Source organism: Austrofundulus limnaeus, unplaced genomic scaffold (assembly GCF_001266775.1).
Source record: "Austrofundulus limnaeus strain Quisiro unplaced genomic scaffold, Austrofundulus_limnaeus-1.0 Scaffold430, whole genome shotgun sequence".
Classification (NCBI taxonomy): Eukaryota; Metazoa; Chordata; class Actinopteri; order Cyprinodontiformes; family Rivulidae; genus Austrofundulus; species Austrofundulus limnaeus.
Genome location: NW_013952832.1, coordinates 243,712 through 260,581, shown reverse-complemented (window position 1 = coordinate 260,581; position 16,870 = coordinate 243,712). Strand labels below are relative to the sequence as shown.

Sequence of the window (16,870 nt, the reverse complement as noted above, 5' to 3'; positions counted from 1 at the left end):
TATATATATATATGAAGAAAATCCAAAGGTTGTCAACGTCCATTTTTTAAGCACCTGGGACGTCCTGTCGTCACATGGAGCAGGTTCTGGAATGAATGCATGCACACAAAGCACCAAAACAAAGAGGAAACTACAAACATGGAGGAAAGAGATTCAACTGACCCCGTCTTCATGAGACGCAAAGATTTGGGCTCATTTTGTTTTTTACTGAATGAGTCTGAGTTTGACACGAGCTTCACTGTCTGCAAACTTTGCTAAATGAAGATGAAACACTTTAGAAACAACAAATGAGCTCACATTGAGTTTTGAATGAAAAGAAATTGATTTTGAATCGAATCGTGAGAGAGTAAAACATTCCAGCTCTGGTTTACAGGGTGATACAGTTTTAGAAAATAAACTTATGTTGTAGGTCACACTGTGTGACCCCGGTGTTAAAGCGTTAAAAGATTAAATAATTGTTGTTTAGTTGCAGAAACTTGTTTGATGTGTGTTTGTTTTGAAACTGGACTACAGAACTTGACCAACTAGTTAATGGTTTAACTTAATTTCATTTTACAACAGTACATTTGACCATAAATTAGGTGGACCCCCCTGTTTGACGACCCCCCAATAATGAGATGGGATGTTCGCCCCTGCTCAGAGATGTTTTAGTCCTGGTGGTCCCCTGTGAGCCCACCGACCCAAACAAGACGGGTTCGAACCTTGACAGCACGGGTTCTGGACTCACCAGCTCTTTGAACTTGAACAGTCCGTGTCCCGGTACCACGCCCGGGTCCTCCCGGTCCGCCGCAGCAGAGGAATCCGGCTCCTCGTCGGTCTTCCGGCTGCAGAGCCCTCGGTCTGCTCTGGGGGTCAACGGGGACCGGAAGCCGCTCGCTGACATCTCCGGACCTCCGCGGCGCACGAGCACGGTTCCCCACGCGTGCACGGGAACCTGCCCACTCCAACACGCGGCACGTCCGTCCGTCCATTTCAACCTGAAGAACCAGGAGGAGTTCACTTGGGGCCGTGTCAGCCTCACGCGCTCTGTTATAGGCGCGCGTCCGACCCGCCACAATGCGGGCGCGAGCCGACACACACGGCCGGGGCAGCGCGCGGACACCAGGCCGGTGACACTGAGACACAGCGGGGCAGAGACCCGCCGGAAGCACGTCGTTAACATTTCCACGATACTCGCATTACCGACCCGCTGCCCTCGAGACGTTTCCACCCGTGGTCATGGTGAGGTGACAGATCCACACAAACCTTGCTCCGGACAGCGGGCTGCCATGTTGCCGTAAAACGAAACGTACTCGGTGTCGTAAAAGGCTTTTATGTTGAAAAGAAACTGTTCAAAAACACGATGCGCTTTTTCTTAAATAGAAAACGATTAAACATTTAAGATATGTGATTCACATATTTTAAAATGTATTTCAAAATAAAAGTATAGGAAAATATTTTTGTTTTATTTTATTTGATGTAAACATGTACACTTTATACAAATACAATCTTCAAATTAGCTTGAAAACAAGATATTGGCAGCTTTTCAACACAAAATAACAGTTGTGTTTCTTACTAGTACTAAAAGCAACAATAATGATGATAAACATCCTTTTTCACTGGATTTAAAACATTTCAATGGTAAACTCTTACTGACTAAAGACTGAAATTTTACAGTTTCAATAAAAGATAAATTTGTCACAACACAAGGTTAAATGGTTCATTCACTTTGCTACAGTTTCAGTTTTAAAACGTTGCTTTTGAAATGGAACAAACTATATTTGACTCATGCTTTTTTAAACTCTGAAAACAAGTGCCACATGAGCCGTGAACACATAAAGACTGATGATTTTCTTGTAATTTGTGTCACCAACCAGCCTCCAACAGTTGCAGATGTCAGTGTTTAGATGGTCTGCAGCTGGTACATCTTGGGCCCTTTCTTCAGCAGGAAACCCTGTTCGTTCAGGGAACTCAAGAGACCCTGAAAGTCCACCACCTGGACGGGATGACGAGATAAATGAGAACAATTTACAGCATAAAGAAAAGAGCTGCGTCAGTGCACATTAGCTTCAGACGTGGACAAACAGCTGACATTTCAGACGATAAGAGTTTAATTTGGAAACATAGTTTACTTCACTGCTGTCACCTTTATGTTCACTCTGTCAGCGATGGATCGAAGCGTCTGCAGATCAAACTGCCTCTGATTGGTCCTCTGAGCGTGGGCGTGCAGGGCGTTGACCAGTCGCTTCGCAGCGCTGCGCTGACTCATGCCCGACCCCAGCTGAGAGCGCTCGAAGTCCAGATTTCCCAGACCATCCGAGTATGTGTCGGCCAGACTACAAACAGAAAACAGACACATTTAGCTCCCACTACAAAGTAACAACTCTCTTCTGTCATATTGAACATGTTTGCTTTCATGCTGAACATGATGCACAAAAACATGTCAACACTTTGTCTTTAAACTGCAGAGTCTCCTCTTCTCTGCCCTCTTCAAATCTAAATAATGGATCATCTACTTCCTGATCAAAGTCCTCACTCAGACTGTTTTTACCTCCATCTCTGCCTTTCATCTTCCCTCTTCTCTCTGAAAAGCTTCTGACTGCAGCTCCGTGATCAATTATCACATCACCTGAACTCACAGACACTAAAACTGACTAAACTACAGCTTCAAAAAAACATCAACAGTAAATAGAAATCACTCAGATCTTATTGCTCAGTCCTGATCTCACCGTCTTTCCATCGCTGCCAAACTTCATTCAACTTCCTCCTCTTTTTATTTTCTACTTCCTGTAGATTTTTTGCTGCTTGACAAATAACTTTAGGCTTCAGTCAGAGAAAAGATGGGACAGTTTTTATCTTTTCGGCTCGAGAGGAGGAAACTGATGATGGATTGTGGTGTTTTTCCCACAGGACTGTGTCGTCTGCTCGCGATCATCAAATTTACATCATTGTAAGAAAAAATAGTGCCATTTATTATTTACCATAACTCCAGTTTTACTTATCAACACAGTTTAAAATCTGGTTTAGAGCTTGTCTGTATTTATGACACAAACTGGAGTCGTTTAAATCAGTCATGTAGCCTAGATGTAGACTAGGATGAGCCAACATCCAGGGATTAATCATCATATTTATCATTATCAGCTAAAACACCACAATAGCCTATATGCCACGGTCATTAATGACATATTTACGGTAAAATTCTTGCCATGCTCCTCCCTTCCACTCCCTGCTTACTGCCTATGTTTTTAGCGTTAGCTGCTAGTACTAGTCCGTGAAAAAGTCACAAAAGTTAAAGCATCTGTGATCTACTGGTATAAAACATGAGTTCTGTTGTGTGCCGTTGTGTCCACTAACCAGCAGGTACGATAGAGTCGTTAGTTTTTATCCTTTTTCCTCTTGATGAGGAGGTGACAGCAGAGGATCACAGCATTACAGGGAAAACTTATCTTTAAAAGCTCACGCTTGTGTTTGTAATCAATATTTCTAACCTGAGGATATTCAAGAGTCAGCATCAGAAATAAGAAAATGGAGGTTACAAAAGGGAAATGTACATTTATCCCCTTTTACTGCCAAGACGAGAGAGGAAAGACCTCCTCACAGCTAGCAGGAAGCTAACACAGCAGCCGGTACAAAGATAGGTGTGTGTGTGTTTGTGTTATATGAAATGATTTTATGTGACTTTGTCATGAGTTTTATGCAAAAGTAAGACCTTGTTAGAGTGTATATTACAGCGTAGACTAAAGCCGAGTGACGAGCGCACACACCCCCACCCCCACCCCCGATCACCGAGAGCAGCAGAACCTCCTAATAATCATTACGTTTTCAGTTCACTAACGTCGGGGAAAACGATCCAAACCAAACACGTAGCCCATCAATTTAAAGCCCAGACTCTGCTCTTTCCAATAATATACACTCACCGGCCACTTTATTAGGTAAACCTGTCCAACTGCTCGTTAACACTTAATTTCTAATCAGCCAATCACATGGCAGCAACTCAGTGCATTTAGGCATGTAGACATGGTCAAGACAATCTCCTGCAGTTCAAACCGAGCATCAGTATGGGGAAGAAAGGTGATTTGAGTGCCTTTGAACGTGGCATGGTTGTTGGTGCCAGAAGGGCTGGTCTGAGTATTTCAGAAACTGCTGATCTACTGGGATTTTCACGCACAACCATCTCTAGGGTTTACAGAGAATGGTCCGAAAAAGAAAAAACATCCAGTGAGCGGCAGTCCTGTGGGCGGAAATGCCTTGTTGATGCCAGAGGTCAGAGGAGAATGGGCAGACTGGTTCGAGCTGATAGAAAGMCAACAGTGACTCAAATAACCACCCGTTACAAACGAGGTAGGCAGAAGAGCATCTCTGAATGCACAGTACGTCAAACTTTGAGGCAGATGGGCTTCAGCAGCAGAAGACCACACRGGGTGCCACTCCTTTCAGCTAAGAACAGGAAACTGAGGCTACAATTTGCACAAGCTCATCGAAATTGGACAAGAGAAGATTGGAAAAACGTTGCCTGGTCTGATGAGTCTCGATTTCTGCTGCGACATTCGGATGGTAGGGGCAGAATTTGGCGTCAACAACATGAAAGCATGGATCCATCCTGCCTTGTATCAACGGTTCAGGCTGGTGGTGGTGGTGTCATGGTGTGGGGAATCTTTTCTTGGCACTCTTTGGGCCCCTTGGTACCAATTGAGCYTCGTTGCAACGCCACAGCCTACCTGAGTATTGTTGCTGACCATGTCCATCCCTTTATGACCACAATGTACCCAACATCTGATGGCTACTTTCAGCAGGATAATGCGCCATGTCATAAAGTTGGAATCATCTCAGACTGGTTTCTTGAACATGACAATGAGTTCACTGTACTCAAATGGCCTCCACAGTCACCAGATCTCAATCCAATAGAGCATCTTTGGGATGTGGTGGAACGGGAGATTCGCATCATGGATGTGCAGCCGACAAATCTGCAGCAACTGTGTGATGCCATCATGTCAATATGGACCAAAATCTCTGAGGAATGCTTCCAGCACCTTGTTGAATCTATGCCACGAAGAATTGAGGCAGTTCTGAAGGCAAAAGGGGGTCCAACCTGTTACTAGCGTGGTGTACCTAATAAAGTGGCCGGTGAGTGTAAGTGTCACAGCTGTACGTGAAAAATTCACAGAACAAGCAGCCACAGAATAGTGAAAAAGGCTAAATTCTGGAACCATAAACACAAACGTCTTTCCTTTGTTTTTATGGCTTCAATCCACTTTGGAGTGATTTTTTTCCACTTGGCTGGACCTGTACGTCTCCTGTGTTTATGTTGGTACATGTAATATGATAATTCTGTACTGTGGAGATCATTAAGAGTCGTTGTCGGGTGAAAAAATCGTTTGCTAACACTGTATTGACCATGAACTTGAAGTGATCGGAGTGGCATCAAGTGCTGGGCCGGATGTCCGTGGCATATAGGCTGTTAACCCTGATGATTGTTTTTGCCAAAATCACTGAACCCTATTGGCACGATTTGCAGCATCTTTCTGTGTATCTGGTGTAGGGGTTCCCCAAAGGGGAAATAAACATTTCCACTCGTCTCTGACTTAAACAAAATCCTGACTCTGATTTAAACAAAATCCTTTCTCAAAAGAGACATTTTGCTATTTATTTTCTTTAATAAACAAAATAATAATGTTCTTTATGTTCTTGATTTACATTCTTTTTAACTACTAGTTATTCTCATTTTATAAATCAAAGTGTCTAATGAATTAATCTTTTGTATTATACTTCAGAAAAAAGAAATACTCACCATGAGAAATTGGTTGAAATGTCCCTTTACCTGTTTTACACAAACGCCTGTTTAATCAAATATTGTCTTACAGTAAAGTGATGAAGTGTTTCTTTTTATTATTCAATCTAACTAAAGTTGATTGTTGAGTTTATAACTTCACTGAGTTATATTTTGAAATATGCTTACAGAAATATTTGTTTTAATCATAGAGAAATATTTCTTAGATTTATTTCAGTTAAATGATTCTTCAGCATTCATTGAATTTTAGTCCAGTTAAACTGTGTCAAAGTAACTTGTTTCTGGAAACGGGTGCAAAAATGTTTTTCTCTGGCAAGAAACATCTTGTTTCTGCCTTTACTAACTCAAGGTCACTTAGCTGCTCCTCTTCAGAAATTAACACACGAACTTAGTTCGACGGTCTGAGATTGAAGAAGAAACGAGAAATAAAGTGCCTGTAAACTGTTTCTAAGATCTAAAGCCTGGTTTACTTTCTGAATGTTTGTATTTACAATACTTCACGTCGGACGCGAGGTGTTTATTGTTAATATTTTATCACTGGTTTTAGCATTAATTTGTACATAAGTTCATTTATTCTGTAAATAAATATCCTTTATTTTAGAAGATTGAACTGACTGGAACTGCAAATTATTGTGTGTTTTTTCTCACTTTCACTCTGGGAGAGGTATCGGTCTTTCGTGAAAAAAGTACCCGTGTTTTCCTCATTAATTTGAGAAGTATGTACAGACGCTGGTCGTCTCCTACACTGGGACAGAAGAAGCAACAAGGAAAACAGAAACTGGACTTGTACACGAGTAGAGTTTCCACCAAGCGACGTGATATGGCTGAAAACAAGGCCTCATCTTCGTCTGATTTGAAGGGTCCGGTGGTCTGGAGGGTCTCCACAAAACTCCAGACTGGATAGTTTTTAACTATCAAAAAATAAATAAATAAAATCCATTTGTGTACTAATGGGGAAAACACTTCAAACATGTTACTGCTATAAAATACATATTTAGATTAGTAAAAAGCCCTAAATATTATTCTGAGGCAGATAAAGAAGCTGGTCAGGTTTTCCACTCAGAAACTGGTCCTGAAGTTAAAGAGACTTCAGAGATTCATGCAGTTTCAGCAGCAATGCTGCCTGATTTCTTCTGTGTAGTTAGCCTTAGCATGCTAGCCGCAGCAGGACACAGTGAGTTAATGAAGAATCACGACTCGTGAGTTTTAAAGGTTTGCTTCAGGAGTCTGACATCACTAGCTGCTGCGGTGATGTCAGACTGCAGCAGCTGCTGCTGCTGCAGGTACCTGTGTTTCATGATTTCCACCACATCCTCAGCATCACTCTTTGTAGCTGTTTCTCTGAGCTCCAGCTTGGCTCTCGCCTGCACAAAAACAAAGAAACGTGATTTATTCATCACACCTCAACAATTAAAGGCCTCGCGCTCCTTGAAAAAAGACACATCATCTGTCGCCGTTCATGAAAGAGTGTTGATGAAATCCTGAAAAGATTTTGTGTGATGATTGTGTTGTGATGACACTCAGCTACACACGTTAAAATTGATCAGAGTATTCACAAACTGCGGAGCTGACAGAGTTACAGCCTCACTCTGAACTGGACTGCAGTAGTTAAATGAACAGTTAAAGGGGACCTCTTATGCAAAATTCACTTTTTAAAGTGTTTTTTTACTCAACTTTGGGTGTGCACTTCTTAAAAAAACAGTCATAAACCAAAAAAATGCACCCAGGGGCATATTTACTGTAAGTAAATGTATTTTAATGTATATTAACGACAAGTTTAATACTTCCGTCATTTTGTGATGTCACAAGCCGTACGACAACCCACCAGAACCTGCGTTCAGCCCCTTACCTAGCAACCCCCGGGTGAGGCTCCTCCTCCTCAGTATAACGAGGCGTCACGGTGTTGTTGTGTAATGCGCAGCTCATTTCACAACAAACCTCCAGTAGGGCAATGGGTAGAGTGTTGGACCAGAGAGCAGCACGGACACAATTTAATTATTTATTTATTTTCATTCGTTATGAACACGTTTTCTCATGTACCTCTATTGTTTAGCTTAMTAAAGCCTTGTTAAAGCCTATTTGTTCGAGTTTCTGAGGTATTTTGACCGCTGCTGCTCCCTGCTCTGGTAACAGCATGCAGAGTGAGCGCAGAGCAGAGGAGGGAGAGAAAAAAAAAGAAGCTGGGACCACGACTCTGCCTCTGGGTCTCATACATCCCGTTGTACAACAGAGCTTCTGCTATTATTAGCCATGCTAACGTAAACGCTGGCTTTGGAGGGCGGAGTTAATGTCAACAGATTTTTGGAGGGCGTTACCAACAGAGCTCATTAACATAAACAGCTCTTCTGAACAGAAGTCAGAGCAGGCAGAACTAGAAAATGGGAAATTTTATTATCTGAGAATTATTTTGTGCATTAAATTGAATGAACATGGTCAGGATAGCCCACAGACATACCATAAACATTTCTAGGACCTATAATTGGTCTCCTTTAAGGCTCAGAGCATTTAGCCCTCATGATTTGTAGTTTCAGTGGTCTACAGTTGCTCTTGTGTACGTGCTGAGGGACCCACCTCAGTGAGTCTGATTAAAGACTCCAGCTGGCGTGTGGTGATGGGCGTGGCATCAGCAGAATGAGCCTGAGCTCTCAGAGACAGGTAGAAGTCCTGCAGGGTTTGTGCTGCTTCAGCAGAGAGGACGGGCCGCACGTACTGCCGAGCGTAGCTGATGTACTTCCTCAACAAGCAGGCTGGAACCAGGTCCAAAGACTGACCTGCAGGGACCTGCAGACGGTCAGAAACTGTTTGAACAACCAGGTCCTGACTCTAATGGTGACATTGTTCTAAAAATGTTTGTTTTTTTTTCTTTTAGTTTTATTTTACTGTCAGCCTCCCTCACTAACGTGATTCACATTGTTTTTAAACTAGGGCTGCCACGATTAGTCGATTAGTCGATGACTAATCGATTATTAAAATAGTCGATGACTAATTTAATAATCGATTTGTCGTTTTTTTTTTTTTTGTTCTTCAGTTTTCTCTCCAAACTGCTTTGTCACCTTCCACTGCCACATCTGCCTTTCTGTCATTGACACACATGCACAGTAGTGGTAACTGGGGTAGGCCGTGGACGTCACAAGACATTATACAGACAGGCTCTGGTATCATGGCTACCTGACAACAGAGCTCAAAGTGTGGGATCATTTTAAGGAAATGAAAGAGAAACCTGTGTAATATCTGCAGAGCAGAACTTACCTTCCACAGCAATTATTTTTAGTTAGCATATAGCCAAAATCTAACCATGGTTATACAATAGCAGCTGCATTCTGACGAGATAAGCTGTATGTTTTATATTCAATTAACTTATGATCCGATTAGTCGACTAATCAAATAAATAATCGGTGATTAATCGACTATAAAAATAATCATTTGTGGCAGTCCTATTTTAAACATTTATTACAATCTAACACACTTTGTGCCATTTCAACCATTACAACTTCAACTTATTCTGGAGAAAACTGCAATGACCTTTACTTTTTCAGTCTTTTATACTTTTCAAATGATTTAACTAGGGCTGTGAAATTAATCGAGTTAACTCAAATTGATTAATTTTAGTACTGGGCAAAGATTAATATTTACAATCACTTTACTCTGGCTGAATATGTAGGTTTGTATATTGCAATGCACTCGGTGCCAGGTCATGTTTGTAAATGAGAAGTGGTTCTCAAACAGTTTACCTGCATAAATAAAGGTTAAATAAATAAAATAAATAAAATAACTCCATGTGTAACATAGGCTACGTTCACACTGCAGGCAAATCCGACCCAAATCCGATTTTTTTGACCCATCTGACTCATATCCGATTTTTTTATGACAGTCTGAACGCGACAAATCCGATTTTTTCAAATCCGACCCAGGCCGTTTCAGTATGTGGTTTTAAATCGGATACATATCTGATGTTTTCAAAGTGACTGCAGCTTGAACGCTCATGTCACATTCATCCGGCTTTTTCATCAGTGAGGAGGGGGTGAAGGATCGATAAGACACTAACCTCAAGTCTCGCTGTTTAAATCTGTAGCTCCATGTGTTTACAGCTCCAAAACACAAGTCCAGTTGCTTCATCTTTTTACTTTTCATTTTCCACGTAGATAGTTTGATAATATGTCCAGCCTGGGTCGCGGAGAGTATCGATCCTAAAGTTCGATACTTGGCCGATACTTTTTCCAGCTCGTAGTTTCGTTAAAAAAAAAAGCTTCACTGGAGCATCCCGGTCAGAGGCAGCTTCAGATATAAACACAACTAAAGAATCATGTCAGATAATTATTTAATCGGCTCTGATTAAACAACAACTTCTGATTCGATGTGTAAAATGTAGCATCCATGCTAGCTCTGTAAACAAACAAGCCGGCTGATGAGACGTCACGTCTTTTACTGCGCATGTGTGTCACAMCAGTGCTGTGMAGCGTTCACACAGGGGTCTGATGCAGGTCACATTTAAAATGTAATGTGAACGTTCACACAAAAAGATCTGATTTTTTCAAAAAATCGGAACTGAGCATTAAGACCTGCAGTGTGAACGTAGCCATATTATGTAGGTTTTTTTTTCTTTTTGTCTTCTTATTTTATTTTATTTATTTATGTTTTGCTGACATCTGTGATCTTAGTATCTATCTTTCATTCCTCATGTACTCATTTGGAATAAAAATCCTTGAAATCTTGATTTAACCTCATTATTCTGCACAAAATTTAATTGACTCAAATATGTTTGGAGCATTTTTAGGTCCTGTTTTATATTCAATAAATCATGTCTAAGCATCAATTTTGTTTTCTGAATAAAAACATTAAAACTAATTAAAAACTCAAGTAATTTATTTTATCAATATGCAAGAGAAATGTATATTAAATTTAAGATTAATCGTGATTAATTCACAGCTACTTTGGGATTAATCAGATTAAAAATGTTAATCATTTGACATCATTAGATTTAACATTTAATTAGTTTCCCCAGAAAAATACAGATTTCTTAAATGTCTTCAAGATAACTGCTCCAGCTAGTGGCTCTGTTTCTTTTAGCCTTTGCTCCATTTGGGTTTTAGCTACTGTTCTGCTAGTTTAGCTTTTAGCTGGTTGTTGCTACTTTTAGCTTCCAGCTAACCTTTTATTGCTCCTAGCTAATCTTTTGCCATTTTAGCATTTGGCTAGCATCTTGCAATTTTTATCTATTAGTTAGAATAATGTTACTTTTAGCTAGCTTTGTGATGTTTTATCTTTTAATTAACCTTTAATGCTTTAGCTAACACGTTGCTGCTTTTATCACATATACTTGCTACTTTAAGCTTTTTAGCTACAGTTTTGGTCATAACATATGTTTTGCTCCTTTTAGCATTAGCATATATTTAGCTGCTTTTAGCATTGCTAACTTTTAGCTGCTTTTAGTAATCTAGTGTTCTGTTGCTGTCAGCTGGTCTCTGCTCTGCTGGTTTGAACTTGAACATCTCAGTTTCATCACAGAGTTCAACATGTGAGAATAAAATGTAATTTCTCCTGTTTTCACTCTTGGTGAACTGACTGTGACTCATGTTCTGTGCAGGAAGCAGAGTCCTACCTGCAGACGTTCTGACAGAGGCAGGGCCGAGTGCTGCAGCAGGATGGAGGTCTCTGAGTCCGAGCTGGTCCTGGTGACTGTGGCACTGCTGGTCCTGCCTTTCCCTGCCCTGTTTGCCATGACGTGCTCCGACAGACGGCGGTCATGTGACTCGTCTGGGATGTCCAGGAGGAGGAACACCACATCAAACCTGGACAGCAGAGCTGAACTCATCCTGCAGACAGAAAACATCATGCATCACATCGTTCAGCAGAAGATGTGAGGAACATTTAACACCTGTTGAAACTCACTTCAGGTTTTCTGAGACCGTCTTGCCTCTGTTGTAGTGTCCCCCGATGGGGTTTGCAGCAGCAACGACAGATGTTCTGGCAGGCAGGGAGGAAACGATGCCGGCTTTAGCCAAACTCACAGACTGCTGCTCCATAGCTTCTAACAGAGCCTGCTGCTGGTTCCCCAACTTATCAAACTCATCAATGCAGCACAGACCTGAAAACAATCATCAAGTAATCAGTCACACAGAAGATCAGTCACACACAGGATCAGTCACACAGAAGATCAGTCACACAGAAGATCAGTCACACAGAGGATCAGTCACACAGAAGATCAGTCACACAAAGGATCAGTCACACAGAAGATCAGTCACACAAAGGATCAGTCACACAGAGGATCAGTCACACACAGGATCAGTCACACACAGGATCAGTCACTCAGAGGATCAGTCACACACAGGATCAGTCACACACAGGATCAGTCACACAGAGGATCAGTCACACAGAGGATCAGTCACACACAGGATCAGTCACACACAGGATCAGTCACACAGGATCAGTCACACAGAGGATCAGTCACACAGGATCAGTCACACAGAGGATCAGTCACACAAAGGATCAGACACACAGAGGATCAGTCACACACAGGATCAGTCACACACAGGATCAGTCACACAGGATCAGTCACACACAGGATCAGTCACCCAGATCCAAATCAGAGGAGTTCTAAAGTTTAATTTTAAAGTGAGTTCAGATTAAACTCTAACATGTAGCACTTACAGGACACAGTAAAGAACAAAAAGTTAGAAGTTCTATAGGTAAAAATGTTTTACTTCCTGTCAGAGGAGCTTTCTCATCATTAACTAAAGAAATGAAGTCTGTTTTTTTATGATCTTGGTATTAAATAATTCTTGCACATAAACTCATCAAAGCCCCAGGAAAAAAACTCATAAAGATGTTTTAGAAAAACAAAATCTACACAGATTCTCCTGTGATGACAAGTTTTCGTTGTGTTTGTATACCTTGGTCAGCCAACACCAAGGCACCGGCCTCCAGAGCGTAATCCCCCGTCCCCGCGTCTCGAGACAAACTCACCGTTAGTCCTGCAGAAACAAGTCTGATGTCACACGTCGTGTTGTGGTCATGCTTTTAGATTTTTATGTCTGTAAGTTTGTTTGGAACAGAGCTGCTGATGTAAAACTAACACAAACTACTGGGTTTCCACATACGTGTGTGTGTGTGTGTTTTTTTTTTTCATTTTATTTAGGCAATTTTAAAATGAAGCCAAAAAATTATTAGTGCTATCAGTTTAATTTTATTTTAACGCTGCTGTTTTCTTTCAGCATATGAGAAAATATATATAAAACCCCAACTCCACTGAAGTTGGGCCGTTGTGTAAAACAGAAATAAAAACAGAATATGATGATTTGTAAATTCTTTTAAACCTATATTTAGTTGAATTCACTACAAAGACAACATGTTTAATGTTCAAACTGATAAACTTTTGTTTTATTTTTTTCCAAATATTCACTCATGTTGAATTCGATGCTGCAACATGTTTCAGTTTATTGTTATGAAGCCGTAGGTTTGATTAAAAACAGAAGTTACCTGTGGTGCTGGTGCTGTTCCCACAGACATAGATTCCTCTGGGGGCCACGTTACACACTGCCTACACACACCCCACAGTCAGAGTCTGCTTCAGATCAGCACTGAAACCCTCAGCCAACATCTCACACAGTGCTGTGTGCTACCTGTAACATCTGGCTCTTTCCCAGGCCAGGGTCTCCCACTATCAGGATGTGGGGGTCTCCCCTCACTGGGACGCAGTTCTTGCCCGTGTGTTTCTGTCTGCCTCCAAACAAAGCCAGAGCGAGGGCGGCCTTCACCAGCTGCAGATACACAAAACATGAGGCCAGAAAATGAGCCTCCACACAACACAGAGTTTAACAGGCAGGAGTCAAAGGGAATCATTAGAAACAAGACCATTAATCTGAACTATTAGGATGAGTATTTAGGAATGACTGCAGCAGCAAAACAAAAAGCCAACAAGTAACCAGGAAGTCGAACACTGAGAAACTTTGGCTGCAGAAGGAGAATGATGGATTTTAAAGCACAGCTGGTAAAAACCAGCAATGACAGGACTTGTAGCGCCCTCTGCTGGACAGGATGAGGACCAACAGGACACTTTGTATGTTTTGGGTCTGAAAAATGGCCCGTCTTGGGAGAAATTAAACATGAAACTAAAACTGATCTTAGATTTAAAGAGTTCACCTAAACTTCAACATGTGATGAAACATAAAGCATAAAAAATATATCCTCAGAATGATCCACCAACCCTCAAATATCAGCCAAAACCACGTAGAGGAAACAGAAAATAATGAGCAGTTATTACAAAAGATGGACTTTCTATAACACTGTTTGAGAAAGTGAATTAAATAGAAGCTAACTTTGCCTTTGATGTGTTTGAAAATGTATTATTGGTGTTGATGACATGAACCTGATGATAAATGCAATAAATGTTGAAATGAAGATGTTTGTGAAACCCAGCTGGTTCAGTTTGAACTCACCAGATGTCCGTAGATGGCAGGACATAAAGAGCTGACAGAGGAAACAAGGAGTAAAAATGTGTTAGCGCCGTCATCACCAAACATTCAGTGTAAATAAAAACAATGTGACTTTTTTAAAGCTTTCAGTGAAACTCAAAGCTACGTTTTATTCTGGAGGATAAAACTACACAACTAGCAGCTGCCTCATGTTGGACAGAAAGGTTGAAGCTAAATGATGAGGTGATGAAGATCCAAGTTCCCAAAACTATTGAAATATTTCCATTTTTGGTTTCAGTATGTACTGATCAAAATAAAAAATAAAACAATCAGTGCGGCTGCATAAAATGACCACTTAGAAGTTAAACTGGATGAATTTAGGAAAGTTGAATGATTCAGTTTTAGCATCAACTTAGCTTTAAGTTGAGTAAAAAGACTAAAGCTTCACAATCAAACCAACAGTTTTTCTCTGGGTTCGTCTACAGTCACAGGCAGCTGATGGACTTACTGCACAATGAGTGGAAACAGGTCCGGCTGTGACTGGATCTCCTGCACAGCATAAAGCTCCTTCAGACTGAACTCCTCTCCTGCTGAGCGCTCTTCCAGTGACCCACCTTCACCTCCAGACTTGGACAGCTGGCCTAAAGATTCAGGGACAATAACTCCTCCTGAAAACCTCAACAGAAACCTACTGAAACGTCAAAGCGACAGGACGGTACCTTTAGTGTTGCTGACTGACGTGGCGTCGATGTAGAGAAGAAACATACACTGATCTTTGTTTCCTCTGGACGTGCCTGCAGACAGGAAACATCTGACTGCAGCAACATTCATGTTTTCAACTCTAATCTATTGATGTCAGGATGATGGAGTGTGTTTGACAAGTTTAATACTGTCTGTGCAGCAATTCTTCGATGTTGCTACAAACGCACACAGACAACAACTTGACAACATGTTGCTGTCAGTAACAACTAATGTGTGGAGAAGCTGACGGCAGAATCTCACACTGCCTCTGGTTCTGTCACCGTCAACACGAAGATTAGATCAGAAAAGTTCTGAGGCATTTGTTCACATTTTGTTCAGTCTTTAGATTAGATTTTTACTTTTCTCTACAGAAAACTAACTGACAAATCGGTGCAGAGCAGTGATGTAAGCCTTCAACAAATGCTCAGGAAGCAGCTCCTCATCATATAAAGCTCTTTAACATACGACCTCAAACTGATCTATTATTGTATCTATTTACACCTGATGAGGACTGGTTTTAACTCTTTGTATTTATGCTATTAGCAATCATTTTAAACATTAATCATTCACTTATCAAGACCCCCTGTATGGTGTTTTATGACCTACTGAGTGGTCCTGACTAAGGCTGCAACAACAAACCAATAAAACTGATAAAAATCATTAAGTGTCGGCAACAAATGTCATTATAGATTAGTTATGTTGGCTGATCCATGTGTCCCTCACCGTGTCGCAGAGCTGTTTACTTGACCCACAGTGAGTTGTCAAAAACGTTATAAAAACAAACTGTGAACCAAAGAGAACGGCAGACAGGCGCTGATGGAGACAGGGCTACTTGTCTTATTGGTGAGGTCTCTGTCCAGGGTCAAACAGAAATGTTTCACTACAATAATCCACACTTTCACACTTCTCTCAAAGATGCGTAGACTTATGGACAGAAAATATTTGGAAACTTTAAAGGATTTCGCACACATTTGTATATATTTTGTGTACAGTTATTTTTTTACTGAAGCTATTTGACAAACATTTCTTTATGTATTTTAGCCTCATTCATAAGACAGCTCAGTCCAGGACTGAAGCATGTTGTGTCCTCCTCTGAGCATTCAGACAAAACACAAAGGCAGAAACTTTGTGCTCAGTTTTAATTCAGTTTGATTGGTTTGATACGAGGCAGCACACGTCCATCAAACAATAAATATGTTGCGGTCCAGTGCAGGCCAGCTGAGTTCTGCTCCAGGTCTGTTCTGGTTCTGTGCTGCCGGGTTCATTTATGAACGTGAACATGTGAGCAGGACCTGACCAGCTTCTCTGGTGATTTATGAAGGACCAGAGGGGGATTCAACTTGGACTGGTCTGTGTGGTGACATCATGGAACTGTCATATGAAAGAGCCTATTATTTAATATTATAGTAACAAAATACTAGGGCTGCAACTAACGATTATTTTAATAATCGATTAATCTGTGGATTATTTTTCAATTAATCGGCCAAATCATTAAAACGCTTAATTACATGAGTAGATAAATACTAATTTCGTTCCTGTATAAATTAAGGATGCAAGTTATTGATTAATTAATTAATCTGAAGTTGAGTTATCTTATAGATTGACTAACAATTGATTGATTAATTGAGTTTTCTCTTGAAGAGGGTCTTTTCATAACATGAAGGATTTTTTATAATCTCCTGAATTAAAAAAACAGAAGCACATCATAAATGTTTTAACAATTTATTTTTCCAGTTGTATTACATACTGACTGAAAAAATGTGTATTTCTCCTACATCACACATCAGTGTGTGGATGTGAGTGTGAATGGGTGAATGTCTGTTAGTGTAAAGCGCTTTGGGGTCCGGAGGGACTTGAAAAGCGCTCTATAAGTTCAGTACCATTTACCATTTTACCATTTACATGAAACATAACAGAAATTTCATAGGTTGCTGAATGAGGAAAATAGATT

The 16,870-nt window shown here is 40.7% G+C and overlaps 2 protein-coding genes across 2 annotated transcripts in view; both read right to left on the bottom strand.

The window, feature by feature from the left end:
- The window catches only part of crls1 (cardiolipin synthase 1), a 22,262-nt gene extending 20,954 nt beyond the window's left edge, over window positions 1-1,308 (bottom strand). The window contains exon 1 of the mRNA XM_014024605.1: window positions 728-1,308. Coding sequence (XP_013880059.1) covers window positions 728-1,162 — 435 coding nt within the window. The 5' untranslated portion in view covers window positions 1,163-1,308. The remainder of the gene's footprint in view (window positions 1-727) is intronic.
- Window positions 1,309-1,424: 116 nt separating this feature from the next.
- The window catches only part of mcm8 (minichromosome maintenance 8 homologous recombination repair factor), a gene marked incomplete in the record, with an annotated part of 26,640 nt that continues 11,194 nt past the window's right edge, over window positions 1,425-16,870 (bottom strand). The window contains 12 exon segments of the mRNA XM_014024604.1: window positions 1,425-1,975; window positions 2,126-2,315; window positions 7,055-7,131; window positions 8,339-8,548; window positions 11,367-11,580; window positions 11,657-11,852; window positions 12,658-12,738; window positions 13,244-13,304; window positions 13,387-13,524; window positions 14,203-14,233; window positions 14,687-14,819; window positions 14,898-14,972. Of these exon segments, the coding sequence (XP_013880058.1) occupies window positions 1,883-1,975; window positions 2,126-2,315; window positions 7,055-7,131; window positions 8,339-8,548; window positions 11,367-11,580; window positions 11,657-11,852; window positions 12,658-12,738; window positions 13,244-13,304; window positions 13,387-13,524; window positions 14,203-14,233; window positions 14,687-14,819; window positions 14,898-14,972 (1,499 nt within the window).